The sequence below is a fragment of the Cervus canadensis genome, chromosome 6 (assembly GCF_019320065.1).
Source record: "Cervus canadensis isolate Bull #8, Minnesota chromosome 6, ASM1932006v1, whole genome shotgun sequence".
NCBI lineage: Eukaryota > Metazoa > Chordata > Mammalia > Artiodactyla > Cervidae > Cervus > Cervus canadensis.
In genome coordinates, this window is record NC_057391.1 from 21,680,417 (window position 1) to 21,697,491 (window position 17,075).

General features: G+C 38.8%; 1 gene segment (V, D, J or C); it reads left to right on the top strand.

Moving 5' to 3' along the window:
* Nucleotides 1–10,609: 10,609 nt before the first annotated feature.
* Nucleotides 10,610–11,301, top strand: LOC122444190. The segment is given in 2 exon segments: nt 10,610–10,718; nt 10,937–11,301. Coding segments are annotated over 2 exon segments (414 nt in total).
* The last annotated feature ends 5,774 nt before the right edge of the window (nt 11,302–17,075 follow it).

Genomic DNA, 17,075 nt, shown 5'->3' on the forward strand with positions numbered 1-17,075 from the left:
GGCACTTACTTCTGCGCTGCGCAGCACGGTGCTCCCCAGGCACCTGCAGCCTCTACACGAACCCTCCAGGGGCTCAGCCCCCCCTCCAGCCTCAGTCACACCGTGAGGCCCCACAGGGCATTTGCAGTGCTGATTGTTTCTTACTTGCACTGGTACAGTTTTAATCACAGACACTTTTTGGCCCTACAGGTTATGAACTTCAGTCTTTATCTTCCTTTCTCAATCTATATTTCCTTCTGTACTAGACACTTCTAACTTGGAACTAGCAGAATAGCTGATAAGAGGACAAAATAAAATAAATATTTAACCATCATATGCTGAACTGAAAAATGGTAAAAAGTGAAAAGAATTCAAAGGAAAAAAAAACTCCAATAAAGTTGTTATCCTGATTAGTTAGATGACTCAAGAATGTTCAGATCTGCCTCACCAGAATGTGTCCCAACAGACACTTGCATCATCCCATCCTACAAGTACAGCAAATTGAACATCAACAATAAACCTTACTTAATGTTCAATATGAACTTGGTAACTTAGAAGAAAATTATTCTTGATGCAAGAAATCTTAAATCCATTTCACTGTCTATAGTCAAGTTCTTGGCAGAGTGGATTCCTTCTTGAGATCTAAGGGATGATTCATTTCTTTGCCTTTTTTAGCTTTTGAAGGCTAACTAAATTCTTTGGTTCGTGACTCCTTCTTGAATCACTAGAACTTCTTGCTCCCATCACCATAGCTCCTTCTTCTTTTGGAGTCAAATATCTTTCTGTCTCTGTCCTATAAAGTATGATGCTGCTGCTGCTAAGTCACTTCAGTCGTGTCCAGCTCTATGCGACCCGATAGACAGCAGCCCATCAGGCTCCTCTGTTCCTGGGATTCTCCAGGCAAGAACACTGAAGTGGGTTGCCATTTCGTTCTCCAATGCACGAAAATGAGAAGTGAAAGTGAAGTCGCTCAGTTGTGTCCCATTCTTTGGGACCCCATGGACTGCAGCCTACCAGGCTCCTCCATCCATGGGATTTTCAAGGCAAGAATACTGGAGTGGGTTGCCATTTCCTTCTCCAGGGGATCTTTCTGACCCAGGGATCGAACCCGGATCTCCCTCATTGTAGACAGATGCTTTACCATCTGAGCCACCAGGGAAGTGTTGGGAGATGGGGGAAATTCTCATGGCTTGTGGACATGATGGAGGGCAAAGGGAGGATGAGGATGCCTTTATCCTTTCCTGGCAAGGACTCAGCCAATGAAAAGCTGTGGGCTCTTCTTTACTGTAGCCCTCTCAGTTTCCTTTTTCAATTTACATTATCTTAAATTCTTTTCATCAATGTCTTACAGTTTTCAGAGTACAGGTCTTTCACCTCATTGGTTAAATTTGTTCCTGGATACTTTTGATTCTTTTTGATTCAACTAGAAATTGGATTGTTTTCTTAAATTCTCTTTCTGATAATTATTATTAGTGTGTAGAAATGCAACAGATTTCTGTATATTAATCTTGTATCCTGCAACTTGTAATTAACTTTGTTGATTGTTTCTATTAGTTTTTTTAGCATCTTCACAATTTTCTATATGGAGTATCATGTTGTCTGTAATTAGAGACAGTTTACCTCTTTCTTTCCGACTTGGATGCCAATTATTTCTTTTTCCTGTCTGATTACTGAGGCTAGGACTTCCGGTACTATGTTAAATAGAAATGGTGAGAGTTGCATCCTTGTCTTGTTACTGATCTTAGAGAAAAAGGTTAGTTTTTCACCATTTAGTATGATGTCAGCTGTAGATTTACAACAAGTAGTCTTTATTATTTTGAGTCATGCTCTCTTTTTACCAAATATGTTGACAGTTTTTATCATGGATGTTAAATCTTCTCAAAATATTTGTCTGCATCTATTGACATAGTCGTATGATTTTTATCCTTTATTCTGTTAACATGGTATATCGTCTTGCTTGATTTGTGGATTGTGAACCATCCTTGCACACCTGAAATAAATTTCTGCTTATCATGATGCACGATTCTTTTCATGTTTCATTGAATTTAGTTTGCTACTATTTTGTTAAGAATTTTTGCATCTATATTCATCAGCAATATTGGCCTGAATTTTCTTTTTTGTAGAATCTTTGTCCGGTTTTGGTACCAGGATATTGTAGGCCTCAGTGAATGAGATTGAGAGCATTTCCTCATCTTTGATTTTTAGCAATAATTTGTAAAGTGTGGGTACTAATTTTTCTTTAAATATTCAGTTGAATTTCTTCTTGAAGCATATGGCCCTGGACTTCTGTTTCTCAGGAGTTTTTTGATTACTGATTCAACTTCATTACTAGATATTGGTCTGTTCAAATTTTATTTTTCTTTCACATTCAGTCTTGGAAGACTGTATGTGTTCAGAAATTGATCTGTTTCTTTTACAGTCATATTTTTAGATTCCAGGAATTAGGACTTGAATAACTCTGGGAGTCCTTATTCAGGCCACCACATTTTTTACAGCTATTCTGTATATCCATTTTCCACCCCTCTGGCACTTGCTGTTGTCTGCTTGTTTATTTGCCAGTGACTTGACTATTTCAGTTAAGTTCATTTTTCCCACACTGTGCAGCCTATGATGTTGTTCCTCAAAGGGTATAGTCTTGGGTATTCTTAGACATCCTGATGTGGTAGTGGTTTAGCAAGGCTCTTTGACAGTCTTTTTCTCTAATTGCTATGTTAAACTATTTGCTTCTGTTTGTATTACACCTAGGCAATAGACTCCATTAATTGCTGGCTGATTTTTTTCAACAATGCTATGAATGTGTAAATTGTTCCCAGGTCTCATCTAATTAGACCAAGTCTGTTTGCAGAGACAGTCTTTGAAACTTTTCTTTGAGGTCTTCTGATCAGAGAGGACTTTTCCTAGCTATCCCCTTTCCTGTATTTTCTGTTAAGATTTTAAGTAGTTGTCTATGAATTAACTTGTTGCTCTCATTGAGTTGCCAGCCTCCTCTTAAATGTCTACCATAAAAATCTCCATTGTTTTCAACACACCCTTAAACTTGGGCTTCCCAATGATGGTTTCGATTAAAGTCTTCTCAAAGAGAAACTGAAACTGAAGTCACTTAGTCATGTCTGACTCTTTGCGACCCCATGGACTGTAGCCTACCAGGCTCCTCCATCTGTGGGCTTTTCCAGGCAAGAATACTGGACTGGGTTGCCATTCCCTCCTCCAGGGGATCCTCCCGACCCAGGGATCAAACTGGAGTCTCATGTCTCCTGCCTTGGCAGGCAGCTTCTTTACCACTAGCACCGCCTGGGAAGCCCACTGACTAGGGAAAAGGCAAAGGCCAAACAAGAGGAAGATTTTAGATGTTCCTGATGTTCTGTCTGCCTGATTCTGTGGGGAGCACTAGAGCACATATCAGACTATACTGTACCACTTAGACAAAAGAATTGGATAGTCCCAGAAATCAGTTATTATCTAAGCTGCTGGCAGCAAGACACAAAGAACTTGGGGACTGAGCACAGATGAGGTTTCTGAGAAAATTTGAGCAAGGTACCAACAATGTCTAATGTAGCCACTGTAACATTTATTCCTTGGAACAGTCTTGCAGGTTTCACTGCTTTTGCTATTATTCAAATCAAATTCTCCAATGTTCACTTTTGTCTTTGAACTTTCTTTGCCTATCCAACCAACCCTCATCTCTTTCTAGCCACGTCTACACACGTCTTCCTCAGTACTATCCACTTTAATCTTCACACTTCTCTGCTCCCTAAGTGATGAAGGACATTTTTTACTCACAAACCCATGTTTCTCTCCTGACCCTGGATATTTCCTTCCCAACCTTTCCTTTAGACCTCTAACTCTTTGACCCTTGATATTGTTTCTCTTATTCACTATATTTTCCAGAATCATCTTCACCATCCAGAGGTGGTGGATTGTTTTATTCTCTCTCTGATAAAATATCAGCAGAAATGGTCATGTGATCTTAATGACATCAGAAGCTAATGGACATCTGTGATACCGATGTGTGTGAAGGAAGAGACAGAGTATGTGGATGTCTTAAATCTGTACAGATCCATAATTTAAAACTCACTTTTTATATTTCAACCCTTATCAAAAGTATTCTGAGCAACCTGAATGTCAGCTTAGGATCCACGATCACCTTGGAAATATTCCATTTGTCTAATTTATGTTTTAGGAAAAGTATAAATTAAACTTGATTGGTTTTCTATCATTTTTTAGAAATGTGGATACATCTGAAAGATTGTGTCAAAACTGAAGTTCCATCATGGCAAAAGGGCTATATGTTCTCTCTGTTCAGATCCATGACTTTATCTTGTAATGATATATATTATGCTTCTGTGTATCTTCAATAGGCTTTATTAGTATTTATAATAAAAAATAAATATCCCTCTGCACACTAATTTGTAACTTCATGGGAGTCTCTCTCTTTCCCTTTGTAAAATCATGTAATCTCCATTAACATATCATGCTGTCCTGATATATGAATTTTTCTAGGATGTGTTAAGAAAAGGAAGAGGTGGAGAGTGGGAGAGAAATTCTAACTTGCTCTGTACCCATGTGTAAGCAGAGTATCTCTGATTTCCAGTGAAATTAATTTATAGCAATTCTATTCTCAATATGGGGAATACTTTCCTTGAGAGAGAGAGGTTTAAGTGAAAGCACTTGTAAAAGGATGGGGTCTGTTGAAAGCATTAAAGCAGATGTGAACTTAAAGTCAGAGTTCTAGCTGATTGAGAAGACCAGAAGAGGAGCTTGAGTTGTCACTGACCTTTGGTGTCAAGAACAATGGACAAGATTCTGGGAGCATCATTTTTACTTCTGTGGTTTCAGTTAGACTGTGGGTTGTGGTGGACAAAAATTAAGATATCTCATTAATAGGGGGAATGAGAAATTTGGGGAATGGACAAATTCATGCAGATGAGAACTTTAAGAAGGAAATGTTAATTTGTGGACCTAATGGCTTTTTCTCTCTTTAAACAGGGGTGGGTGGACAAGAGAAGGAAACAAGTGACCAACAGCAGGTGAAACAGAGCCCTCAATCTTTGATAGTCCAGGAAGGAGGGATTTCCATTCTGAACTGTAGGAGAGGAGTACATTTGACACTTCTTATGGTACAGTCAATACCCTGGTAAAGGTCTTGCACTCTTGATAGCCATAGGTTCAGTTATGAATAAAAAGGAAGGTGGAAGACTCACAGTTTTCCTCAGTACGAGTGCCAAACAGCTCTCACTGCCCATCACAGCTTCCCAGCCTGGAGACTCAGCACCTACTTCTGCAGCAAGTGCAGAGTGCTCCCCGGGCACCTGCAGCCTGTGCCCAGATCTGCAGCCGAGGCCCCAGACACACCCTGCCATGTAGATACACACACACACACACTGGTTTGTGCATGAAAAGTCTTAATACATTTAAGAAAACTGAAATTATGTAGAATTTATTCTTTGAACAAAATTGGAATTGACTTAGAAAATCAATAGCAAAAATATATCTTTAGGAATTCCCAAATATTTGGAATTTAGGCATTAAACTTTAAAAAAACTCCACAGGTTAAAGAAACAATTAGTGGGCTATAAGAAAATATTTTGAAAGAAAATATAGTGAGAACACATACATACAGATATTTATGAGATACAGTTAATATTTTACATAGGAGAGATTTATCTTTTTAAATGCTTATACTGCTAAAGAAAAAAGGCTGAGAAAACAATTATGTAAGCTTTCAACAAAAAAAAAGAAGAAAAATTACAACTAATGTAAACTGAAACAAGAACATAATAAAAAATGTCAATTGGTTAAATAGAAAGAAAATTATAGAAATAACTATGAGATACCAAGTTAATTTTGCTAAAATGATTAATAAAATATACAGCCCTAGGTAAAATCATCATGATGAAAAATGAGAAAGCACAAATTATAAATACAAGGAATGAAAAGTAAGCAATAATACAGATGCTATAGTGTTAATCAGAGAGACTCCCTCTGGTGTCCACCTGAAACTATTACAGCATTAATTGGCTATACTCCAATATAAAATAAAAAGTATAATAAAAAATACAAAAAGGATCATAAAGTTCATTAACAAGTATATGCTACTGAGTTATCCCAAGTGGAGATGTGGGGAAAGTTGGGAAATCTGACTTTTTTGCAAAGGTGCAATGACAATTCAGTGGAGGAATGATAGAAGCAAATGGTTTGGGGACAACTGGATATGTTCACAGGCAAGTAGCTGAAACTTGGCCTAAACCTCACACCTTATACAAAAATTTGAGGAGAATCTCAAAATGGACCATACATCCACATGTGAAATATAAAACTATGAATCTTTTTGAAAAAAAGAAAATCTTCAGGACCAATTGTTAGACAAAATGATTTTTGTCATGACACTGAAATCACAATCCATAAAAAATAAACTATTTCATCAAAATTAAAAATGCTTGCTCTGTGAAAGATACCATTTAAGAGAATGAAAAAGACAAACCACAGAATGGCAGGAAATATTTTCACAATGTATTTTCATCAAAGGATGGTATTCAGAATACAATGTACTCTCTAAACTCAGCAGGAAGAAAGCAAGCAATCTAACTGAAAAATGAACAAAAGATTCACCCAGACACTTCATGCAAGAACTTTGTATTAGGGAAATAAGCATGTAAACAAGCATGTAAGCAGATGTTCAACATCATTAACCATCAAGGAAATGCAAATTAAAGTCACAATGAGATACCAGTCCACATCTTTCTTAATGGCTAAAATGAAAACTACTGATGATACCAAGTTCTGGCAATGATGTAGAGAAACTGGATCACTCATACATTGCTGGTGGGAAAATGGTACAGTCATTCTGGAAGAGAGTTTAGCAGTTCCACATAAACTTAAATATTCACTCACCTTACAGCTCAGCAATCATACTCCTTTATGAGCATTTATACTTGAGAAATGAAAAACATGTTCACACAAAAATCTGTACATGAATACTCATGGCAGCTGTGTTTGTGATGGCCAAAAGTTGGAAATCAGCCAAATGTTCTTCATTGTGTGAATAGATAAATATGCTGTGGTACACCTGTACAATAAAATATTACTTATAGACCTATCTCAACTTGAAATAGGGTTAAGTCTCAATAAACCAATTTAAGTTGAAAATATCATAAGTATCTACAAGCAATAAATGCTGGAGAGGGTGTGGAGAAAAGGGAACCCTCTTACACTGTTGGTGGGAATGCAAACTAGTACAGCCACTATGGAAAACAGTGTGGAGATTTCTTAAAAAACTGGAAATAGAACTGCCATATGACCCAGCAATCCCACTTCTGGGCATACACACTGAGGAAACCAGATCTGAAAGAGACACGTGCACCCCAATGTTCAGCGCAGCACTGTTTATAATAGCCAGGACATGGAAGCAACCTAGATGCCCATCAGCAGATGAATGGATAAGGAAGCTGTGGTACATATACACCATGGAATATTACTCAGCCGTTAAAAAGAATTCATTTGAATCAGTTCTAATGAGATGGATGAAACTGGAGCCCATTATACAGAGTGAAGTAAGCCAGAAAGATAAAGAACATTACAGCATACTAACACATATATATGGAATTTAGAAAGATGGTAACGACAACCCTATATGCAAAACAGAAAAAGAGACACAGAAGTACAGAACAGACTTTTGAATCCTGTGGGAGAAGGTGAGGGTGGGATGTTTTGAAAGAACAGCGTGTATATTATCTATGGTGAAACAGATCACCAGCCCAGGTGGGATGCATGAGACAAGTGCTCGGGCCTGGTGCACTGGGAAGACCCAGAGGAATCGGGTGGAGAGGGAGGTGGGAGGGGGGATCGGGATGGGGAATACGTGTAAATCTATGGCTGATTCATATCAATGTATGACAAAACCCACTGAAAAAATAAATAAATTTAAAAAAAAGAAAGAAAATATCATAAGTAGAAAATGAATACAATAAGCATTGTGAATCAGAGTTTAGCCTAGCCTAAACTTAAGGGGTTGTACTGAAAGTGAAAAACAGAGTGGTTGTATGAGTGCAGAATGGTTGTAGGTGCACCAGTTGTTCACCCTCGTGATCCCAGGGCTGACGGAGGCTCAGCTTGCTGTTGCTGTTCAGCATCATTAGAGAACGTCATGCAGCATGTTACCAGCATGGGGAAAGATAGAAATTGAAAATACAAAGTATGGTTTCTAGTGAATGTATATATACCTTTCTCATAACCATAAAGTCAAAAATCCTAAGTTCGTCCATCATAAGCTGGGGACAGTCTGTAGTGATTAAAAGAAATATACTATTGATACATGCAATAGCCTAGATGGATCCCAATGGTGAGTGAAAAAAGTATCTTGGAAGACTACATGGTACATGCTTACACACTATATTATTACAATTGCATACATAATGTATGAGTTTACTTTTACAGCATTCTCAAAAGGGCAAAATATAGAGATCAAAAGATCAGTAGTTTCTGGGGGTTATCACGAGTTGCAGGGGTGGAGATAGTATGAAAATCGTTTTCTCTAGAGATGGAACAATTCTGTATCATGATTTTTGTAATGGTACAAAAACCTACATCTGTGATAAAATTTCATAGAGCTATGCATAAAAAAGTGCATATAAAACTGATGTATCAGATTATCATTTGTATTTTAAAATCTTTTATCAATATCAATTTTCTGGTATATATAATGTATATAATTGTTATATATAAATATATATGCTTCATATACAATCTCATGCAGCTGCCCAGGCTGCTGTGAGCATTCATGATCTCTTCTTTGAAGATACAAGCAAACCAAGGCATCAGCTGCCTGACAGCACTCAGAGGTGAAATGGGACAGAGGAGAAGACGTCTCAACTAAATCTGCACTCTCCTCCGTGTATCAGTCATTAACGACACCACTCAGGGAACTTAAAACCAAGGAATTGACACTGTTTCAAAGACCTTGTCTGTACTTTCTTTTCTATTATCTATATGTCTTTGATTCTTTTTATTAATTCATCCATTAAAATGAAACCAAATGGAAGATTGACAGCTATATTCTAAATGAAAGTGTCAGTTCAGTTCAGCTCAGTTCAGTCGCTCAGTTGTTTCTGACTCTTTGCGACCCAATGGACTGTAGCATGCCAGGTTTCCCTGTCCATCACCAACTCCCCGAGCTTACGCAAACTCATGTCCCTTGAGTTGGTAATGCCATCCAACCATCTCATCCTCTGTCATCCCTGTCTCCTCCTGCCTTCAATGAACATGTAACAGTTTACAAAACTTCATGCATCACCATTTATGGTGTAGATACTGCTTGTAGATACTAAGTTTTGTTGGAGTGCATTATAATACTATGGCACAGAAAGGTCCAGCATGTTTATATAAAGTGTATTTTGCAAGAAGAAAAAATAATAAGGAACTAACTAGTGAGACTGAACAATTTGGGCCACTGGGATAGAAAATGCGACATGAGGACAATTCCAAGACACATGATCTAATAAGTACAATTCTTCTTGTGGGGGCAATGAGACTGAATATTCTGATCCTTCTCAAAATCTAATAAATAAGACTCAATATCAGGTTTCAAAAGTATAATTATTTTATTCCTGTCATAAATTCATATAAACACAATCAATAGAATAGACTCTTAAAGTCAGAAGGACTGATTTTTTGTTATCATTTGATGTCAAAGTAATTTTACATATTGAAAAATCTAAGTAGAGCCCTAAAACCCAGAAAAAAATACATTAAACATTTTGGATAAGACTACATTTCACCAAGAAGACCAAAGATCTGTGAGTTTTTAAATAAAGTACTTAGATTTTGGATGGAGCAATATAACTGTAGGCTAAATAAATGACTAGTAAGTAGAGTACAAGAAGGGTTCGTAGCTTATACTAAATTTTATTTTAGATCTGTTCATGTTGCAGCAAATGGCATTATTTTATTTTATTTTTTTTTTTTATAGCTGAATGGTTTCATCATGGGTTTCCCTGGTGGCCTGGCAGTAAAGAATGAATTTGCCAAGCAGGAGACATGGGTTTGACCCCTGGGTTAGGAAGAACCCCTGGAGAAGCAAATGGTACCCGACTCCAGTATTCTTGCCTGGGAAATCCCATGGACAGAGCAGTCTGGAGGGCTACAGTCCATGGGGTTGAAAAACAGTGGGACACGACTTAGCAACTAAACAACAACGGCAACAATTTCATTATACATATGTTCCACATCTTTATCCACTCCTCCACATCTTTCATTTTGCTGTATAGCAGAAGCTAACACAACACTGTAAATCAACTATAATAAAAAGTTCAAAAACAAAAAACAAATGCTGTTTTAAATGAGATGGCAAAATTAATGTGTTGAATAATTATCAGTGAATGTCACCTAGTTTGTTCCTCAGTTCCCCTCAGCTCAAACCTTTATTATTAATTGCTTTTGTGAAGCCCCCTTTCAGGATCAGCCTAACTTAATTACCAGTGAAAGAAAAATCGACAAAGTAAAAGTTTGTGGTGAGCCAGACATTTTTTCCCACCTGTGCACAGACCACATGACGTATGTAAATGACAAATCCCACTTCCTGTTTGAAGGAGTCACACAGGACCTGAGGTAATATGTATATGTGCTGCCAGGAGCACAAAGTCACTCTCAGCTTGAGGCAAAACTGAGCACAATTGTGCAGGGGAATCCATGCCTCATGGCGCTCTCCAGTCTCCTGTGGGTGTTCCTGGCCTTCACCTTCTCTGGTAGGGATGCTCCCACACATGGGTACGTGTGTTCAGGGTGAAAGGACTGCACACAGGCACGTGGTGCTTCACAGGGACTTGGGGAGGAAAGGAGGACTGGAAAAAAGCAAGCATCTTATGATTTCAGTTGGTTTTGGGGGGTGGTGGTCCTAAATGAGTCTAATTCCTACATTATTTTATTCACTGTTTCATCTCTGTTTTCTGATTTTCCCCCACAGGATCCAGTGTAGCCCAGAATGTTATTCAAGACCAGCCAGACATATCCAGTCGAGTTGGGGAGTCAGTTACCCTGAACTGCCGGTATGAAACAAGTCGGATGTATGAAACAGTTTGGAGCAGTTACAACATTTTTTGGTACAAGCAACTTCCTAGTGGAGAGATGATTTTCCTTACAAGGGGTGGCCGTTACTCTATAAATTTTGAGAGATCACGTAAATCATCCAGCCTCACCATTTCAACCTTACAATTGGAAGATTCTGCAAAGTACTTCTGTGCTCTCTGGGAACTCACAGTGCTTGAAGTAATAGGAAAAGCTGAACAAAAACCCCCAAGCTTAATAAGAGAAAGCCTCTCTCTGCTGTAGGACCCTAGCTGAAATACACACCTGCAGATCCCAGACAATAAATGGTAATCCTGTGGTTGCTTCATCTGTGGTCTGGATCAGAAGATTTAATTTTAAATATGAGCTCCTTCCATGTTGTATGGAAGCAGGTGTTCAGAGTAACTTGCTACTGGTACATTTTCCTCTTGAATTTTTGACTTTAAATCAACCATACAGAACATGTGTAAAGTTGTCTAAATTTGAAAACTTGCCCCATAATAATAAAAAATGACACTTTCACCTAAAGATCCTCACATCACAAATCTTGATATAGTGTCTCAAATTGTCATGAAAATAATTTTCTTAGTTCTTTCCTTTTAGGGCTTCACAGGCATTAGGTGTAAAGAACTCACCTGCCAATTCAGGAGACGTAAGAGACACAGATTTGATCCCTGGTTTGGGAAGTTCCACTGGAGGAGGGCATGGCAACCCACTCCAGTATTCTTGCCTGGAGAATCCCCTGGACAGAGGAGCTTGGTGGGCTACAGTCCATAGGGTCGCAAAGAGTAGGACACAACTGAAGCGACTTAGTACACAGCCCTTTCCTCTTAGATCGTGTCAGGGCATATTCAGAGAAGGAGAACTACCAGTGATGTAGAGTAAGAGATTAGTTATAAGGATTATTCCACTTCTCTTACAGCTCAGCTGGTTAAGTATCCGCCTGCAATGCAGGAGACCTGGGGAGAGTCCCCTGGACTGAAAGGAGATCAAACCAGTCAATCCTAAAGGAAATCAGTCCTGAATATTCATTGGAAGGACTGATGTTGAAGCTGAAACTCCAATACTTTGGCCACTCAATGAGAAGAACTGACTCATTGGAAAAGACCCTGGTACTGAGAAAGATTGAAGACAGGAGGAGAAGGGGATGACAGAGGATGAGATGGTTGGATGGTATCACTGACTCAATGGACATGAGTGTGAGCAAGCTCTGGGAGTTGGTGATGGACAGGGAGGCCTGGTGTGCTGCAATCCGTGGGGTCGCAAAGAGTCAGACACCACTGAGCGACTGAACTGATAAGGATTATTCACTGGCAGGGGCTAGAGCCATTGGAAGAGTCTGTTCCATTTGTATTCCAACACTAAATACAGATGAAAAATGTTATATTTGTATCTGGTGTTGTGTCTGAATTCACTGAAAGTCAACCAGAGTAGCATTTGTGAAGGAAAGTTGGACATGGACAAAAGCATGGACAAACTGTGACATGTATGGAAATATATGAGGACAATGGAACCCACAAGATACACTGAAACTTGTCTGTTTCTCTTACCTCCTTTAGGTTCAAAGTACTGGGTGACATTAGGAGAAGTGGATGTCATTTGCCATCATGCTACAAGCATACTTAGTCAAAGACAAAGATAACATGAGTAAGAGATCTGGTGGAAGGTCGAGGAGTTGTGAGTCAACAATAAATTGAACTACCTGATCAGCAGCAATGTTACAAGTTGCCATAGTCCCTGGAGCCCTGCACCAACCTGTGGAAGATAGAAACATGATTACTGCAACACAAGTACCTTCCAAATCTTACGTAGACATCTTTCATGGCCAAACATAAACGAGAACAATACAGGGAAGCAAGTTCTGGGAAACAGATTTCCAGATAGTTAAGCTAAGGCACTACAAAGCCACTGTAATAGCTTAACTAGTTAACTTAATTCCTTGTTAACTAAGAATTCATCATTGCCTCTTTGAAGAACAAAACTTTCTGATAAGGACAACAGGAAAATTATGATTCCTGTTCAGTTCAGTTCAGTCACTCAGTCATGTCCGACTCTTTGCGACCCCATGAACCGCAGCACGCCAGGCCTCCCTGTCCATCACCAACTCCTGGAGTTTACCCAAACTCACGTCCATTGAGTCAGTGATGCCATCCAACTATCTCATCCTCTGTCATCCCCTTCTCCTCCTGCCCTCAATCTTTCCCAGCATCAGGGTCTTTTCAAATGAGTCAGCTGTTTGCATCAGGTGGCCAAAATATTGGAGTTTCAGCTTCAACATCAGTCCTTCCAATGAACACCCAGGACTGATCTCCTTTAGGATGGACTGGTTGGATCTCCTTGCAGTCCAAGGGAATCTCAAGAGTCTTCTCCAACACCACAGTTCAAAAGCATCAGTTCTTCAGTGCTCAGCTTTCTTTATCATCCAACTCTCACATCCATACATGACCACTGGAAAAACCATAGCCTCAACTAGACAGACCTTGTTGACAAAGTAATATCTCTGCTTTTTAATATGTTGTCAAGGTTGGTCATAACTTTCCTTCCAAGGAGTAACCTTCTTTTTATTTCATGGCTGCAATCACCATTTGCAGTGATTTTGGAGCCCAGAAAAGTAAAGTCAGCCACTGTTTCCACTGTTTCCCCATCTATTTGCCATGAAGTGATGGGACAGGATGCCATGATCTTAGTTTTCTGAATGTTGAGCTTTAAGCCAACTTTTTCACTCTCATCTTTCACTTTCATCAAGAGGCTCTTTAGTTCTTCACTTTCTGCCATAAGGGTGGTGTCATCTGCATATCTGAGGTTAATGATATTTCCCCCGGCAATCTTGATTCCACCTTGTGCTTCTTCCAGCCCAGTGTTTCTCATGATGTACTCTGCATATAAGTTAAATATGCAGGGTGACCATATGCAGCCTTGATATAATCCTTTTCCTATTTGGAACCAGTCTGTTTTTCCATGTCTAGTTCTAACTGTTGCTTCCTGACCTGCATACAGGTTTCTCAAGAGGCCCCTCGGATGGTCTTGTATGCCCATCTCTTTTAGAATTTCCCACAGTTTATTGTGATCCACACAATCAAAGGCTTTGGCATAGTCAATAAAGCAGACATAGATGTTTTTCTGGAACTCATTGCTTTTTCAATGATCCAGAGGATGTTGGCAATTTGATCTCTGATTCCTCTGCCTTTTCTAAAACCCGCTTGAACATCTGGAAGTTCACAGTTCACGTATTGCTGAAGCCTGGCTTAGAGAATTTTAAGCATTACTTTACTAGCGTGTGAGATGAGTGCAATTGTGTGGTAGTTTGAGCATTCTTTGGCATTGCCTTTCTTTGGGATTACAGTGAAACTGACCTTTTCCAGTCCTGTGGCCTCTGCTGAGTTTTCCAAATTTGTTGACATATTGAGTGCAGCACCTTCCCAGCATCATCTTTTAGGATTTCAAATGGCTCAACTGGAATTCCATCACCTCCACTAGCTTTGTTTGTAGTGATGCTTCCTAAGGTCCACCTGACTTCACATTCCAGGATGTCTGGCTCTAGGTGAGTGATCACACCATCGTGATTATCTGGGTCATGAAGATCCTTTTTGTACAGTTCTTCTGTGTATTCTTGTCACCTCTTCTTAATATCTTCTGCTTCTGTTAGGTTCCTACCATTTCTGTCCTTTTCGAGCCCATCTTTGCATGAAATGTTCCCTTGGTATAGCTAATTTTCTTGAAGAGATCTCTAGTCTTTCCCATTTTATTGTTTTCCTCTATTTCTTCGCACTGATCACTGAGGAAGGCTTTCTTATCTCTCCTGGCTATTCTTTGGAACTCTGCATTCAAATGGGGATATCTTTCCTTTTCTCCTTTGCTCTTCATTACTCTTCCTTTCACAACTATTTGTAAGTCCTCCTCAAACAGCCATTTTGCTTTTTCGCATTTCTTTTTCTTTGGGATGGTCTTGATCCCTGTCTCCTGTGCAAGGTCACGATCCTCTGTCTATAGTTCATCAGGCACTCTGACTATCAGATCTAGTCCCTTAAATCTATTTCTCACTTCCACTGTATAATCATAAGGGATTTGATTTAGGTTATACCTGAATGATCTAGTGGTCTTCTCCATTTCTTCAATTTAATTCTGAACATGTTTCCTGTTACTATGATGCAATTAATCTTCATTCAACCAAAACAAGCTCTCTCCTTCAGAGAAAATACCAAGTTCATTTATCCATTTACAGGTGATATCCTTTCCTCATCTAGCTGAATCACACTCTCCCATTGAATTCTGTATCTTAACTACTGAGATACACTGAAATGTAAGATTAAATTGTAGTGGCATGTTTTCTTTTACCACATGCAGACAAAGAGGAGAGAGAAGCTAAAAAATGGTTAATGTATACATAAATATATTCATGTAAAATGAAGATAATTTTATAATTATTATAGCTTTTGTTACTGCAAATGACCACATGATCGTAACTGGTATTTATAACTACCTCATCCATTACCCATCCCATAACCTCTTTATCATAGCAGGAACCTCCACTCACTGTTGTACTTGACTTCCTATAAAGCAAGCTCCTTATTCAGAAGCAATGTTATGTGAAAAGTCATAAAGATGAGTAAAGAATTCTGCAAGTTCACCACTGTGGTTTTGGCAGAAGTTTGCAAGGCAATGAAGACAAATCCAAGGGTCTAATTTAGTGGAAGGAAATCTTGCTAATAGTCAGGAGAAATCAATATGCTGTGTTCTGGGAAACATCATTAAGAATGACACCTGAGTTCTCATCACAAGCAATGGCAGTCACAAAAGGAAAGCATTCTCAAAGTTTTTAAAGAAAACAAAACTGTCAAGGAAGCTTCTTATGAGCATGAAAGTATATTTTTAGATTGTCTTTTTTGTTAAGAATCACTGCTAAGAGAGTGCAAAATCAATGTGATTGGAAGGCTATACATGCAATCTGTATTACTGAAATGGGAATCAAATGCACAATATATTAAAATCTCATAAATCAATATGAAGTGAAAATAGTTAATATGAATGGCAAAATCTTGGAGATCCAATTCAGAAATATTATATCCAGTAATAGCTAGTAAACATGAAATATGTCCTTGATTTTACTATTTTTAGGGAAACCAAAATCAAGCCTCACCTGATTCATCTGTGTCCTTTCAGCACCCTGAGTGTATCAGTGTAGCTAGCTGGCTATCACACCAAAAGGATAAGGAAAAATAATGACTATCTCCAGGAAAGCAAGTGATTAAGTAAATGTCCTAGAAGATTCCACTACTGAACTGATGTTGGGGGGTGGGGGGGAAGCAGGTCATAAGTCTGGACCTAGAAGGAAAGGAAGGTTTTAGTGGAAGAAAGAGAGTTGATATTTATTGAGCTTACTGTATGTCAGGCACTGTAGGATGCATTTCCAATTCATTATCTAATTTAAATATCAAAACCCTATGGGACAGGTTTTATTATTCCAATTATTTTTATCTTTGAGAAATGAGACACAACTTTCCTAGCTGTCAAAAGTCTCTCAAACCTTTATTGTCATCCAGAGTGTACCATTTACAGGGCTCCTTGGAGAAGATTTGGATATGAGGAAGGCTTGACCCAGCACAGGATGAATGGATGTCTCAGTGCCAGTGATAATATGAGTTTAAACTGGAACCTAAATGGATCTGTGAAGAATGGTTCTATCAAGATCTACAAGACTTTCTAGAACTACAACCAAGAAAAGATGTCCTTTTCATCATAGGGGATTGGAATGCAAACATAGGAAGTCAAGAGATACCTGGAGTAACAGGTAAGTTTGGCCTTGGAGTACAAAATGAAGCAGGACAAAGGCTAGCAGAGTTTTGCCAAGAAAACACACTGGTCATAGCAAACACCCTCTTCCAACAACACGAGAGCACACCCTATACATGGATATCACCAGAGGGTTAATACAGAAATCAGATTGATTATATTCTTTGCAGCTGAAGATGGAGGAAATCTATACAGTCACAAAAAGAAAATCTGGAGCTGACTGTGGCTAAGATCATGAGCTCCTTATT